At 48.4% G+C, this 16,449-nt stretch overlaps 1 protein-coding gene across 1 annotated transcript; it reads right to left on the bottom strand.

Moving 5' to 3' along the window:
- Nucleotides 1-690: 690 nt before the first annotated feature.
- Nup85 (nucleoporin 85) lies at nt 691-15,720 on the bottom strand. The gene is made up of 19 exons (XM_051159037.1): nt 15,581-15,720; nt 13,792-13,885; nt 13,198-13,360; nt 11,090-11,160; nt 10,807-10,850; nt 9,764-9,833; nt 9,446-9,567; nt 6,315-6,449; nt 6,092-6,214; nt 5,604-5,735; nt 5,348-5,454; nt 4,717-4,800; nt 4,518-4,583; nt 4,195-4,346; nt 3,104-3,221; nt 2,918-3,018; nt 1,616-1,767; nt 1,118-1,219; nt 691-884 (listed from the first exon to the last, which is right to left on the bottom strand). The coding sequence occupies exons 1-19, from the start codon at nt 15,611-15,613 to the stop codon at nt 783-785; spliced, it is 1,971 nt and encodes a 656-aa protein (XP_051014994.1). The 5' UTR covers nt 15,614-15,720; the 3' UTR covers nt 691-782.
- Nucleotides 15,721-16,449: the final 729 nt, after the last annotated feature.

The raw sequence follows: 16,449 nt of genomic DNA, 5'->3' as shown, positions 1-16,449 counted from the left end.
TGGTTACTTTAGCCTTGGACTATCTATAGATCATGTCAGTGCACATCTTTACTAACCTTTAAACATACAATCACGAGTGTTGCTCATTACTACTGAGGTCACTGCTTAATGGTCAACAGCCATATAGATGTACCACCTCCTGCCCTTGTTTTGCTGCATGTGAAATAAACCATTTTCACCCTGCTCGGTGTAATCCTTCAACACAAAACACACTGCATCCTGACACAGGCACCATGATTTTAGAACATAGGTTTCTGAAGCCTTTTGTTGAAAGAAGATAACCATAGAAGTTACATGGAGGCCAAACTTTCCATTTGGGCGGGATGACTCTGCATGTACCAGTCCTGTGGTAACTACTCTTGGCTTCTCCAGTGAGATGGAGGATGACCGTTCTCTTATCAGGTCACAAGCTAGGTGTGGTAGCATGTTGCTTGAATATAGCCAGCCTGTGAGGTATGGCAATATCCATCTCAAAAATACATTTTGTTCATTTTGCTATGTTAGGGTCAGGAGAGACAGTGGTTAAAAACTCCTTGGTCAGCCTTTAATCCCAGCACTTGGGAGGCAGAGGCAGACAGATCACTGAGTTCCGAGGCCAGCCTGGTCTACAAAGTGAGTCCAGGACAGCCAAGGCTACACAGAGAAACCCTGTCTCGGGGGAAAAAAATCTCCTTGGTCAGATTAATGATTGGCCTTGTATTTGCAAAAGGGAATTTATTCTTTTAAAGTCTTATTTACATTGCCATACAAAGTTACTGTCCTGCAGGTGTCTTCACCATCTCTCAGGAGCCCTCCAGTGAGCCTTCTCTTATAATTGCCCGAGCAAGATTCCGGGCAAGAGCCAGCCTCAGCATCTCCACCTTGGTGGTCTCTATGTCGTCGTCCTAAAGAGCAGACAGGCACTGTGAGGTACCACAGGCAGCTTTCCAGGACAGCACAGAGACCAGTGCACTAAGGATGGCTGCAGTGAATAACTGAAGGGACAGGAGGACTGGAATCATTGGTGTGTCACAGAGCAGAGGCTAATGTTTCAGGAATGTGGGCGAACAGAGGGAAATCCTAAGACAGAATCCTTTCCCCCTCAACATGGAATCACCTCCCCCAAAGTTAAAATAACCTGGAGTCGCTGGATGTCTGATTCGCCACACTCTGGCCGCCCTGAGGCCAAGTCTTCCAAGCAGCGCATCAGCTCATAGGTCTGCTCTGCTGAAAAAATTACCTAGGGAAAAGAGGCTGCTTCACTCACCTGCTCCCAGGCAGAGGTTGTGTTGGTCTAAGCATGGGTCCAAATTCAGGGAAGACCCAAGGCTTTGGGGAGAATGCTTTGGATAGAGCCTTGGACTGCTGGTGTGGTTCCTAGTCCCACATCCACCTCTCTGGTAAGGCTTGGTGAGCACTGTTGGTGGGTGCCGTCATTTCAGCTTGGAGCCTGTGCATTATGCTACACATGCATGCACAGGACTCTGTCGGAGGAGGCACATAGGAGCTTCTGTAGGGCTACAGAACCAAGATGAAGGAGGAGGCACATAGGAGCTTCTGTAGGGCTACAGAACCAAGATGAAGACAACCACCAAACGTACAGAATAAACTCTGATTAGACGTGATGAAGCCTTACCTGTTTCTGTTCCAAAAGAGGTAAGGCATCTGTGAGCAGAGTCATCCAGAAAGAACGGGGTGCGATCTGCGAGGTCATGAGGGACAGTAGGAGAGAAGCAGCGTCACCAAATCGCTTCTCCCCGTACAGTCTGTGGAATTCCCGGTACTTTCCTGTTAGGAGGGATGTGAGTTCACCTCAACATTCCACTTACCTGATGCTCAGAAAAGCCACCTGGCCTTTAACTAGGAGAATTCGATACACCTGAACATGTAGAACAGGGTCTACAAGTTCATATAAGTTATCAAGTTCATAGATAAGTGAATTACAGTAGTCAAAGACAGGCCTTTCGGAGCACCAACTCTAAATATCTGCAGTGCAGTAGACTATAAGAGAGCAATTGAAGTGCTTGAAAGAAGGTTCTGTTAAGCTTACTAACTGCTCTTACAGAAGACATGGATTCAATGCAACACATGGCAGCTCACAACCCACTAACTACACCCTCTTCTGGCTTCTGCAAGTACCAGGTGTATATGTGGTACAGACAGACATGCAGGCTGAAAACCCTATACACAGAACAAGTTAGAGCCCGGCGGTGGTGGCGTCCGACCTTTAATCGTAGCACTCAGGAGGCAGAGGCAGGTGGGTTGATTGCTGTAAGTTTGAGGACAGCCTGGTCTACAAAGCGAGTCCAGGACAGCCAAGGCTACACAGAGAAACCGTGTCTTGAAAAACCAAACAACAACAATAACTCTTCCTTCAGTGAACTGTCAGCTCACACAAGAGATGAGAGAAATCTCTAGTGGAAGTGTGGTGGGGCACAGGACATGGGAGCCATCCCAAACTCCAGGCCCATAATCCTAGCCTTGGGGAGGTAAGGCAAACAGACTTCTGTGTTAGAGGCTAGCCTGGTCCACAATAGGGATTTCCAGGGCAGCCAAAGCTACACAGATTCTGTCTTCAAAACAAAAATGAGTATGAAAAGTGTATATAAAAAGTGTCAACCGGTCCACGGAAGCCAAGGCTAACACAGAGAGACCCTGTCTCAAAAAAACCAAAAAAAAAAAAAAAAAAAAAAAAGGGTCAGCTGGGAGGTGGTGGTACATGCCTTTAGTCCTAGCACTCGGGAGGCAGAGGCAGAAGGATCTCTGTGAGTGCAAGGCCAGCCTGGTCTACAGAGAGAGAGTTCCAGGACAGCTAGAGCTGTTACACAGAGAAGCTCTGTCTTGGGGGGGTTTCTATGTAGATTAAGAAATCTAGGAAGATTTCTCCCATCTCTGCAAATGTCCACTCATACCTAGGGGAAAGTATGAAGAGACTTACCCAGGAATGTCAGTCGATCACTGAGCATCATGGCTGGCCCCAGGTTGTCAATGAGATCCAAGTCTGAAAAGCAGCCTCTCTCACAGTAATCCCTGAGGAATCTGCAGAGCCCAACCCAGAGGTTAGAGCAGCAGTAGTAGGCCCTCCTCAAGCTCCAGCCTCCCAGACAACCAAATAGCTGCCTACCTGTCAGAAACAAGTGTGGCAAAGGCAGCATCTTTGGCCCGGATGCTCCAAGAGAGGGCTGAGCCCAGGCGATTATTGCGGACAGCCTTCATGGCCAGGATCTTACAGATGCTTCGAACTTTGCAGGAAAAAAGACAAGAGAACAAGGCTTACCCTCTATAAGCCCTCCCAGGAAGAGCCCTGTGGAGACTGGCTTGGCCTTCCTGCCGCCTCACTACAGTCTACTCAGTCTACAGCTACATGAGAAGAACCAGAAGCTTCAGAGTTTATTCTTCGGTCTTCACTCTGCTCAGTGCCACAAACGACCCACCCACTGGTTTCTAAGTGTTTGTGTTTGGGTGGCAGAAAAAGTCTTGGCTTTCCTCCACATACCGGTCCCACCATTATCTGTACTGAGACCACAGGTGTTGAACACTGTGGGCTTCCAAGAGATGGTTTGGGGTTCAAGTGCTTCTCACTCAGCAGGAATGGGAAGATGGGCACAAACCTGTCCCTGTGGCTGTGTTCCTGCCCAGCTTCCCCGCTGGTCCAGGTTTTGCTGGTAGCAACTGCCCACATACATAGGATTCTCAGCTCTGACCACAGGCCTGAGCACATTGGAGTGTGAGAACAGGTTGACCTTTTTTGTTTGTTTGGATTTTTTTTTGTTGTTTTTAAGACAGGGTTTCAGCTGGGCGGTGGTGGTGCACACTTTTAATCCCAGCACTCGGGAGGCAGAAGGAGGCGGATCGCTGTGAGTTCAAGGCCGGCCTGGTCAACAAAGTGAGTGCAGGACAGCCAACGCTACACAGAGAAACCCTGTCTTTTTTGTTGTTGTTGGTGGTGTTTTTGAGACAGGGTTTCTCTTGTATCCTTGGCTGTCCTGGACTTACTTTGTAGACCAGGCTGGCCTCGGAACTCAGTGATCTGCCTGCCTCTGCCTCCCAAGTGCTGGGATTAAAGGTGTGCACTGCCACCACCTGGCTCGCTCTCTGTCTTTACATGAACTGCACCGCTTCTCCCCAGTGTACAGAAGCAAGCTGCTATAGGTATTGCTCAGTCTCGGGATGCCCTGACAGTCCAGAGGTCGGCTGTGGGAAGTGCTTTATCACCTTGTTCAGTCATCTGCCGCTGCTCACAAATCCTCAGCACTTTCAAAGCTTTCTGCTCTGTGTTGAGAGGAATCCGCTCAATGTGTAGCTCCAAGGAAACTCGGCCCAGCTCCGGACAGTAGTCAAAGTAATCCACCCCCAGCTGCCACAGGCTTAAGTGCAAGGAAGGCAGAGGTTGAGAGGCTAGATGGGCTGCCCTGTGGCTCTGGGAACTACCCCCTGTGACCCTTCCTCCACCCCCTCTGAGCACTCAGAAGCAGCTAAGAGAGAACAGTGAAATTCCACTGGCATCCACAAGGTCAGTACCCCACGAGATCTCCTACCTGTGATGCGCAAACAGTCCTGAGGCATATTCCAGCAGGAGGAATTCTCTCATGTTAGAACCAAAACTGGATGAGAAAAAAAACAAAAAACAAAAAGCAAAAAACCAGTAACACAGGACTGCAAGGCTGCTCTTGCAGCCTACCTGCCCCTCAAATGCCTGGTGATGTAAGAAAGGGTCAGTGCAGTTGACCAACTTACTAGAGGTTGTGTGACTGGAGGAGTCTACAGTGATCCAAGAGGTCTGTGAGGTGAGCTACGAACCACCAGTTGCTCAGGGCAATGCTGCAAATCCAGACACCAAGGTAAAAAGGAAGTCAGGGGAGGGGCCGCACTGAGTGACCGAGATGAGCAGGAAACCCACATACCCTATGCTTTAAAAAGACAGAAGGGTCAGCTGGGTGTGGTGGCGCACACCTGTAATCCCAGCACTCAGACAGAGGCAGGCAGATCGCTGTGAGTTAGAGGCCAGCCTGGTCTACAGTGAGTCTAGAACAGCCAAGGTTACACAGAGAAACCCTGTCTCGAGAAGAAAAAAAAAAAAAAGTAAGTTCCAGGACAGGGCTGCAGAGATGGCTCAGAGGTTAAGAGCACTGACTGTTTTTCCAGAGGTCCTGAGTTCAATTCCCAGCAACCATATGGTGGCTCACAACCATCTACAGTGTGATCTGATGCCCTCTTCTGGCCTGCAGGTGTAATGCAGGCACAGCACTGAATACATAATAAATAAATAAATCTTTAAAAGAGAAGACAAAGAGAACAGGAAGCTGCAGGACAGCAGGAGCTACACGGCAGGACCATGTCACAGAGCACTCGAGTGAGGGCGGCCGACCTGCACTCCTTGATCACTTGGTGGATGTCAAACTCAAAGGCTGCCATCAAGATGTTGTCCAATGGTTCCGGACTGCTTTCACCTCCCAGAAACATGTCCAGGCTGGACTGTAGAAGAGTGATTGATAGCCCACTCAATCTCCAAGATGGAAGCAGAGACTTTGGGTGGGGGGGAGGATTCCTTCCCAAAGGGCTAACGAAAAGGCGTTCCTGTTGCATGGAGACCACACAGAGAAGCCTCCCACACTGTCACTCACCTGAGCATAGAAGTGCAGGTCAATAGGTTTCACTGTGGGGTTAGAATAGAGCAGCCTCGTCACTAGGAAATGGTACCAGTTGCTCAGAAGCTCCTTCTGCTCCAACAAGGTGGCTTCGTCCCCTAGCATTATCTGAGGAGAAACATTCTGAGCTGTCCTCAGGGAGAACACTTCTTGGTTTTGGTTTTTGGAGACAGGGTTTCTCTGTGTAGCCTTGGCTGTCCTGGACTCACTTTGTAGACCAGGCTGGCCTCGAACTCACAGCGATCTGTCCACTTCTGCCTCTGGGATTAAAGGCTTGCGCCACCACGCCCTGGCAGAGAACACTTTTTATGACTATACCATGGGTCTCAATTGGAAGCTGAAAGCTCCCTCCTTTGCAGCAAGTGATTTAACAGCCCTCTCCAAGGAGAAGCCAGCTCCTTAATCTCAGGAATGCCAAGGTCCTACGGGAAGTCCCCAGCCTTGACCTGACCCCTCTCCCACACCTTGCAGAGAGACTCCAGGCGGGGGCTGGCTGCAAATGTGCTGTCTTGCAAGTGCCTCTCACACTCCTCACGCCAGTGCTGCCACTTCAGCTCCAGTTCTGTCAGCGTCTGAGTGTTGCCAGGCTAGGGAGGAGACTGGCGGTGAGATTCTAAGCCGCCACGACCTACATGCTCCCTGATCCCTACCTCCCAAGAGCAGGCAGGCAAGGCAGCTCCCACATACACTGAGAATGGGCATGGTCCTCATCAGATCCCCAAGGATACGGCACATGCCTGCAGAAGAGGGATTGGCATCAGCTTCTTTGGACAGCATTTGCCGTGCCTCATCCAGACGGCCCTGCAGCACCAAGACGGTCACCTAGAAAGAGATGTGGGAACATAAGCCCTAGCAAAAGGCTCCAGGCTGCCCTTAACTCTAAGTCAGCAAGAACTCCCTTCTAGCTGGGCGGTGGTGCACGCCTTTAATCGCAGCACTCAAAAAGGAGACCAGGCAGATCTCTGAGTTTGAGGCCAGCCTGGTATACAAAGCTGTCTTGAAAAAAAAAATTAATTAAATTTAAAAAAAAACAATAAATAAATTTAAATAGAAGAGAAATTATAGCTGGGAGATGGCTGAGTCTGGAGAGAACTTGTCTGGTAAGCAAAGGAGGTGAGTTTTATCCAAAGAAACCATGTAAATATGTCAGGTGTGCAGGACAAGCAGGACTCAGTTAGGTATTGTCACATAGTCAATCACAGTAATGGGAAGAGAAAAAAATACTGCTAACTCAGGGCAATCAAAGTCAAGTTCATAAAAATATTCAGGGTTACCACAATGAGGAAAAAAGTCTGCTCATTTATGTTTGGCTAGATATACTGTTCCACAGCAGAAAGAATGCTTTAACAGACCAAAAATACCAAGTATATCAAACACACACAAACATGTGTAACCCTCATTTGTGGGAGGCGGAGGAAGGAACATCGCCATGAGTGGCCAGCATAGTGTGAGACTGTCTCAAACCATCAGAAACTAACAAAACACAAGCAAACAAGCAAGTGAGCACCCTTCCTCCCAACACACACAGGGGCATCTTTAAGCAGAAACACACATAAAGCAACGCTCTGGGCCTAGATATACAGATCAGCTAAAGCCTCCACTAAGTCCTGGTCATTCCCAACACCACACACAACACAAAATGGCACAAATGCTTGTAGGCAGAAAGATCAGAAACTCAAGCTCCTGCTTGGCTCAAGGACAGTCATGGCCATATGAGTTCCTGTCTCAAAAACAAAACCCAGAGGCTGGGCAGACGGCTTATCGGTTAAGTGCACGTTCTGCTCTTGCAGAGGTACGAGATTCAGCTCCCACGTGGCAGTTCACAATCACCACTGCAAGTACACACGCATAACACCTATACACTCATACAACTGAAAACAGTAATCTTTTGTTGTTGGTTGGTTGGTTGGTTTTTTTTGAGACAGGGTTTCACTGTGTAGCCCTGGCCGTCCTGGAACTCACTCTGTAGACCAGGCTGGCCTCAAACTCAAAAGAGCCGCCTGCCTCTGCCTCCCGAGTGCTGGGATTAAAGGTGTGCGCCACCACTGCCTAAAATCATCTGTGAAATGCAGAAGCAAAGGTTAATATGTATAGTGCTGGTTGAAACAGTGCCTCACTGTACTGCCCAGGCTGTCTCAGACCCCTGAGTTCATGTGCTCCCTCCACCTCAACAACCAAATCAGTGCACCTAGAAGTAAGTGCCATCATAACCCTCAGGTGACGACACTGACCAGGACCTGGGGATGGAGCTCAGGACCAGAAGACAGCTTGCCCACTACACATGAGCCCTTGTCCAGATTTCCAAGGTGCTGGGCTCAATCCCCAGCACCCCAGCACCCCAGCACCAGAGGCTCAGCGGAGTCAACTATGAGCAATGGTTCAGCATCTAGCAGTTTGGTTCCAGGTAGCTCTAACACCCACAGACAATGAACTGACTGCGCAGGTGAATTTATATAAGATATACAAAAACTTACCAGTGCATGCGTAGACAAATCCCAAGTCTCCCCTTCCGCTAGATTCCTTGAACTCTAGACTCCTCTCCAATGACCTAGTCAGCGTGTAAACTTGGATCTCCAACAGCTGTCATACACTTTAAGTCTAAAACTACGGGGCAGTCTGTCTCCTTCACCGGGTGGCCCCTCCTACCCACCTTTTCTCACACATCCTCACCCAGCCCATCAGCAATGCTTGCCGACAACATTCTTCTGGTGGGGGTGGGAGTCCAGCCCAGGTCTAACACATGCTAGCAATAGCTTCAACCACACCACACCTCCAGTTCCCTGCCCGCTTTTATGAAAGTACAAGATAACACAGATCTATAAACCAAGACCCCGTCTCAAGACAAAGGAGGAAGCTAGGCACAGCATACACAAGTTCTCTCCAGACTCAGCCATCTCCCAGCTATAATTTCTCTTCTATTTAAATTTATTTGTTTATTGTTTTTTTTTTCATTTGAGCCAAAGCAAGTTCAAGGACAGCCAGGACTACACAGAGAAACCGTCTCAGGGAAACAAACAAAACAAAACAAAACAGAAAGCCAGTCAGAGCAGTAGTAGTGCATATCTTTAACCCCAGCACGTGGGAGGCGAAGGTACATAGATGTCTGTGAATTCGTGGCCACCCTGGTGTACAGAGTGAGTTCAAGGACAGGCAAGCCCACACAAAGAAACCCTGAATAAAATATATATTTCCCCCAAACAAAACAACCAAAAAGGCTACTGTTTTTCTTTTTGTGGTGCTGGAGACCATGTTGCCCAGATGCTAGCACCTCAGGCTCCCTGACCAGTGGTTTTCAACCTTCCTAATGCTGCCATCCTTTCATACAGCTCCGCATGTTGTGGTGACCCCCAGCCACAAAATTATTTCATTGCTACTTCATGAATGTAATTTTGCTACTTTTTTTTTTCTTCTTTTGGTTTTTTGAGACAAGGTTTCTCTGTGTAACCTTGGCTGTCCTGGACTCACTTTGTAGACCAGGCTGGCCATGAACTCAAGGTGATCCGCCTGCCTCTGCCTCCTGAGTGCTGGGATTAAAGGAGTGCGCCAACACGCCCGGCTAATTTTGCTACTGTTAATGTAGTTCAGGGTATCTGGTATGCCAGCCCTGTCGGGGTCATGACCCACGGGGTGAGAACTGCGGCTCTAGTGTACTCTACTGCCTTGCACTTGCTGCTCTCTAACCCCCTACCTTACCCCCATCAACCATTTTACTACCCTCATGCCTTCTTTTCCTCAGATCTACAGTCAAATCAAGGCCTGGAGACCAGGATGCAGAACGCATGACAAAGGAAGAAGAGCCCAGCTGACACCACACTCACCAAGTTCCAGAAGCTCTCATGTTTGCTCGGGTTCTCACTGCCGAGAACATCTGCTGACAAACTGTCCACCTCGCACACATGCAGTCGGACCCAGTCAAGAAGATGGAGGAGGAGGGGGCCAGCTGAGAGGAGAGACTCAAGTCATACAGAGACCCCACCCAGCTCCATCTGCAGCAAGAGCTGCTCTACCCACAGGACAGACACCGATGCTAGCGCAGAAACCCTGACTGGAAAGGGGGTTATTCCCTGCAACTGGAAAGGACGCCGGGGGTAGCCTGGGCTAACTGAGGCTACATCAAACAGACAACATGGGCTTACCTGGAGCTACTTCAATAAAAAGGATCTCACACAGATTCCAAATGAGCTCCATGGCAGACAAAATGGAGACCTAAGGAGGAAATAGATACAAGTTTTAACTTAAAGTATTACTGAAAGCAAAGAAATATAGTAGAGCCTGAGTCCCAACCCCCAACTCACTGATCTCCCTACGGCAGGATGTCCCACCAGGCAGCCCAGGAGGAGATTTCAGACAAGGAGTTACAGACCTGTATAATTTTAATACTGGTGATTTTGTTTTAATGTGAATTAGTAAAGTAAGTAGCAGGCTGTGGTGGCACACTCACTTGGAGACAGCACTTGGAGACAGAGGCAGGCAGATCACTGTGAGTTTAAGGCCAGCGGGTCTACAAAGCTAGTCCAAGACAAAGACAGCCAGAGCTACACAGGGAAACCCTGTTGAGGGGGGGGGAGATAAAAAGAGTTATTTGAGTAAAAAATAATAATAATTTTGAGAAACTTTGTCAAAAAAAGTTTTTTAAACTGTCTCAAAAAAAACCAAAACACTAAAACTTTTAAAATTAAGAGGAAAAAAAAAAAAAAAAAAAGGAAAACCACATTGCAAAGTTAGAGGCAAGGCAGTGGCACACACCTGTAGGCCTGCCACTCAGAGGAGACCTAGGCAGGAGTGTCAAGAGCTGCATGCCTACCTGGCCTGACCTGTAATCCCAGCAGTGTGGGGGTTGGGAGATCAGGGCTTTCAGGCTAGCATGAACTATATGAGAGTCTTTTGAAAGAAAGAAAGAAAGACAGAAAGCAAGCAAGCAGGCCAGGTGGTGCTCACCTTTAATCCCAGCACTCAGGAGGCAGAAGCAGGCCGGTCTCTGTGAGTTAGAGGCCAGCCTGGTCTACAAAATCTGTCCAGGACAGCCAAGGCTACACAGAGAAACCTTGTCTCAAAAAACCAAACAAATAAGCAAATAACCATCCCAAAGAGACATTCTGCAACAGTGACCACAAAGCCACCCTTAGCACTGAGGACAGAGAAAGACACAAGGTTGCCAATGAAAGTAGCTACCTCTTACCTGGCTGCTGAACTGCCGGCCACTGGCGGGATCTTTAGCAGCAACTAGCAGAATACAAAACATCTTAAGTGAATCAACCTGCATTGGTCATATTCAATCTATTATGCCCTCAGAAGCCCATACGCCTCCTGTCTCTGTTTCTTTTAATGCCTGCCCTTTTTCTTTGGAAATGCTTGTGTATCACACCAAGAGCCCTATACTGTGAACTGCAGAGCAGCTTCCGTAAAGGGCACTAGAGAAAACAGCACTAGACACACACTTCAAATATACACAAGGTCCTTACTTGCAACCTGGTGCATTTCTTCCATACAAGCCCGTATGACTGATCGGTAATTTTTACTCACTCGAACCAATCTACAAAAAAATGAAATGACATACAAAATGACCGGGGAACATATCTTGATGCTAGAAAGAGAGGAATCAGAAGACAGGAGGTAGCGGAACTGCTCCTGCAGAAAAATCCAGGGTTAGTTCCCAACATCCACATCAATCTGCAACTCCAGTTCCAGGAGCTCTGAAGTGCTCTGGCCTCCAGTGCATAGAAACTCACTAAGAACACATACACACAAAAAGACCAAAAAACAAAAAACAAACAAATAAACAAAGGGCTGGAGATTTGGCACAATGTTAAGAGTGCATACTACTGTTGGAAAGGACCAGAGTTTAGTTGCCAGGACCTGAGTTTGGTTCCCAGCATCCATATCAGATGGCTCACAACTGCCTGTAACTCTGGTTCCAAGAGATCCAATGCCATCTCTGGCTTCCACGGGTACCTGCATTAATGTCTACCTACACACAAAGTAAGTCTGTGCTACATAGATGGCTCAGAGTAAAAGCACTAGCCGCTGCAGTCAAGCCTGTGGTACATATTCTTGACTGATATTGATTTAGGAGGTGCCACCCAGGCTAGTGGTCCTGGCTACTATAAAAAAGCAGACTGAGCCGGGCATAGTGGCGTAGGCCTTTAATCCCAGCACTCGGAAGGCAGAGGCAAGCCGATCTCCGTGAGTTCAAGGCCAGCTTGATCTACAAAGCAAGTCCAGGACAGCCAAAGCTACACAGAGAAACCCTGTCTTTAAAAAAATTAAAAAAACAAAACAAATAGAAAGCAGACTGAGCAAGCCATGGGTAGTGAGCCAGAGAACAGCACTCCTTCACGGCTTCTGGATCAATCCCTACTAAACTGATGTAGTGCTGCCTCACATGAACAGAGCCCGGACTGCAATGATCCCCATTGCCCGTCTATCATCCTGAACTTGAGAGATGGTGGCAAGAGGATCACAAGTTCAAGAATACATACATTTCAATATACACCTACACAGCCTGGGTTACATTAGACCTTGTATCCAAGAAAAGATATAAAAGGCCTATGGATGTGGCTGAGTCAGCAGACTGTTTGCCTACCAGGTATGATGCGTGGATGTGGCTGAGGCAGCAGACTGCTTGCCTACCAGGTATGATGCTTGGATGTGGCTGAGGCAGCAGACTGCTTGCCTACCAGGTATGATGCTTGGATGTGGCTGAGGCAGCAGCCTGCTTGCCTACCAGGTATGATGCTTGGATGTGGCTGAGGCAGCAGACTGCTTGCCTACCAGGTATGATGCGTGGATGTGGCTGAGGCAGCAGACTGCTTGCCTACCAGGTATGAAGCCCAACTTCATCCTCATCTACTTAGAAAGCTCAAGGTCACATAAGCTACATGACACACCAAAAAAATAAAAATGAAAAAGGAAGAAAGAAGACAAATCCCAGCCTGGAGGGCTGACCTGGTGACACTGCTCAGCAGCTGAGGCCTCACAGAGGAAGCTTGGTCCCCACCATCTCAAAAGCAAAAAGCCAGCTGATCCTGGCCTACAGAGCACAGCAGTCTCTGACTCACTGCCTTGTCTGCTGACCCCTTATACATAATTTTTTTTGAGACAGTGTCTTGCTGGGCAGCTCTGGCTGGCCTGGGACACACTATGCAGACCACACTGGCCATTAGCTCTTAGAAGATCCACTGGCCTCGAGGCAGAGGCAGGTGGATCGCTGTGAGTTTGAGGTCAGCCTAGTCTACAAAATGAGCCCAGAACACCTAAGGCTACACAGAAAACCAAAAAAATAAAAATAAAAATCCACTGACCTCATTTTCAAATCTCCCAAAAATGAGATCTAATTTGAGGGCTTATTTGGACTAGCTTTCCTTTTGCCGTATTTTATTTTGGGTGGCGGTTGTGTTAAAGGGAGACATACAAATGAAGTAGGATTCCAAAAGCAGAAGCCTATCAAGCCAGTAAGTAAGTCTTCCAACAGTTACACAATCTGCAATTGCGTCCTGAAGACACACAGGAGGGCCTGGAGCCGAGGCAGTCTGCCTGTCACCACTTCATCTCGACCTCCAGCACCACTTACTGAGCTTTCCTGGATTTTCCAGTCAGTTCTTCTTCAATTCTTTGCAAGCCAACAAAGATTCCATGGGATTCATTGAAGAGTTTTCTCAAAATTTGAGAGTAAACATCTACATCTTTCCGTACAATATAGATAAAGGGGCAGCTTGGCAGGCTCTCTGATTTGTCTGCAACAAAACAGAAAAGAAAAAAAAAAAAAAAAAAAAAAAAAAAAGGAACATCTATCATTTCCGCCAAAAAAGAAAACATTCTATTACTTTTAATTCTTTAATTACAAAAACTGGCTGAGAATGGGCACATGCCTATATACTCAGCACTTGGAGGATTGAGGCAGGAGGATTACAAATTCCAGATTAAACTTGCCCTCATACTAGGCCATGCTAGCTACATTAAAAGAAAAAAAGTTTTTTAAAAAGGTGGGGCATATTGAGTTGGGGGTCTCATTTAGTAGCCTAGGGCTGCAGGGGGGTGGAGGGGGTGGGGGGGGTCTCAAAACCACAACAAAGTTTCAAAACTAAAAACTATGTCAAATAACTTCATTTCCTGCCCCAGGACGTCAACAAATGTGCCAGGGCAGAAACAAGCAAGAGCTAGCTACCTTTTCTGTTGAATGAAGTTTCGCACAGGAGCATCTCCCCAGGTCCCCAGTCAAAACACATTTGCTTCTTCTTGGAATTCACTCCTGGAATCCACTAGTGAAACACAAGGCACAGAACGGTTGGTTACTCCTAGGGTTTTCTTCTCATTCAACTTCCAAGAGTAACTGCAGGGATCCACAGTCCAGCCCAGCAGTGGGGGCTCATGCCTTTAAATCTCAGTACTAGGGAGGTTGGAGGCCAGCCTCCTCTAAGAGAGAGTTCCAGGCCAGCCAAGGGCTGCATGAGGAAACTGTCTGGCAGGGCACGGCTGTAATGCCAGGATTTAGGAGCTGGAGGATCATTAAATTCAAGGCAAGCCCAGTTTACCGAAAGGAAAAAAAACGGAACCAAAACCACTTAACTACTTAAAAGAAACTCTCTTCAGCCTGTGTCACCTCTGTAAGTAATGAATCTATACTTTCTCTCCAGCTTAGAGGGATCCCTTGGAACCTAGACTCATATCCGCTGCACAAGCCATACAGCTGCAGGCTATCTGACCTACAGAGCTAAACCCAGTGACAAGAACCAAAAAGAATAAATCTCCCCTAAGAGATAATTTATTCACAAGTCTCATTTGTGTGTACTTTTTTTTTTCTCTTTTTTTTCCGTTTTGGTTTTTCGAGACAGGGTCTCTCAGTGTAGCCTTGGCTGTCCTGGAGTAGCTTTGTAGACCAGGCTGGCCTCGAACTCACAGCGATCGCCTGCCTCTGTCTCCCGAGTGCTGGGATTGAACGCATGCGCCACTCCGCCTGGCCCTATTTTCATTTTTGAAACAAGGGCTCAGATAACTCAGATAATTCGGGTCTTTGAGCTTCTGATACTCCAGTACCCACCTCCCAGGAGCTGGGGTGTCCCCCTCGCTTTTGGAGAGGCTACTCTCAGCTGGTGAGAGCAGCCTCTGCCTCCAAAGTGCTGAGCTTAGGGAAGGGCATCAAACATCTGGCTATGAATCCACCAGAGGCCATCTACACCTGATGTACACTCCTGAAAAAATGCAAATAAAGCCGGGTGGTGGCGGCGCACACCTTTAGTCCAGCAGAGGCAGGATCTCTGTGAGTTCAAGGCGAGCCTGGTCTACAAAGCGAGTCCTAGGACTGTTATACAGAGAAACCCTGTCTCAAAAAACAAAAACAAGCAAACCAAAAATGCAAATAAAGGTGCTGGAGAGAGAGCCCAGGAATTAAAGTGTGCTTAAGGCTCTTGCAAAGGACCAAGGTTCGGTTCCCCGCACTTAAGTATAGCAGCTAACAATCACCTGGAAGCCTAGCTCTGGTGGTATCCGACGCCTCTGTGCACATATCCAGCCACATACACATAACTTACAGTTTTTCTAAACCCAAGCGAAAAGAATACAAAACTACAGAAACAGGTAGTCTATACTCTCCCGAGAGAATAAACTGCTTATATATTAAGCCAGGACAGCAGGAGAGGTAGAAGCGGACTGAAGTCTCGGAGAGACGGTGTGGGGCTTACACCGAGGGGAAAAACTAAAGACGCAGAAAAGTCAGAAAGCCAAGGGCCGAACGGGATACAGCGGGGCCTCCGCGGTCCGTTCAGTATCCACAGGACCCGAAGACGATGGACCACCACCGCCCTCACCCAGTGGCCAGCTAATCTGACATTCCGGACGGTGGCAACCCAGTCCAAGGAAGAAGCCTGCGTCCCGCAGCCAGGGAGGCAAGCCTGAAGTGACCGAAGAGACGTAGCCCTAACACCGCAACAAAGCAAGCCTCTCCAGGGCGCCCTTACAGTAACTGCGGGCTCGCAATCGAGCTCCTCCATAGCGCCGCGGTGCTCCTGCGCCCGGAACCTCGCCGCGCAGCCACTGCACCGCTCAGGCCTCCCGCTCGCAGCTAGCTGCCAAAGAGGACCCCGCCTGGGAGGCTTCCGGAAAGCCTGCACTCCTCAACACCGCGTAGCCCTTCGTCTCAGCCACAGACCAGCCCTCTGCGGCTTCCACTAGTATCCCACAACTCTGGCCTAGACAACACAGCAGGAAAAACAGGGCCAGAGGCCACCTATCCTCACGGAATGTTTCCACTAGATCAGGCGGCGCCGTGGACAGTCCCACACCAGTCAAGAGAAAGGCCCCCGGAGATGGCGGGAGAGGCGGCGACTGGAAGGATTTGCGCATGCGCTGGTGTGGGCTGGTGTATACACTCTTGACTACCCAAGTTTCATGGCCTCAAGTAAGCCCACCTTATCTCTTAACGGTGTTTGTGATCTCTCCCTCCTAGTCTATGTTATTAGAATATTCGGGGTCCCCTTTCCGAACTCCGACGGGTATAAAATGCTTATTTTGGGATTAGTCACGGACACTGCCACCCCAAAACAACGCGACTTCATCAACCTTTTAAATACTGGCAACTTTACTTTCCCTGGGATTATTCTGAATGACCTCCTTGAATTCCTGAACATACATCACTTGGAAGTAGGGCATGGTGGCACAAGCAGGCAATCGCAGCACTTTAGGAAGTAGAGACTGGAAAATCGGGAGTTCGGGGCCAGCCTTAGCTATATAACGAGGTAGAGCTCACATCAGGGCTAAAGAAACCCTGTCTGCAATAAATAAATATCCATCCCCCGACCCAAAGGGCAGCCCAGGATAAGGCCTTACC

Source organism: Acomys russatus, chromosome 16 (assembly GCF_903995435.1).
Source record: "Acomys russatus chromosome 16, mAcoRus1.1, whole genome shotgun sequence".
Classification (NCBI taxonomy): Eukaryota; Metazoa; Chordata; class Mammalia; order Rodentia; family Muridae; genus Acomys; species Acomys russatus.
Note: the sequence above shows the minus strand (reverse complement) of the source record. Positions and strands in the feature narration are given on the sequence as shown.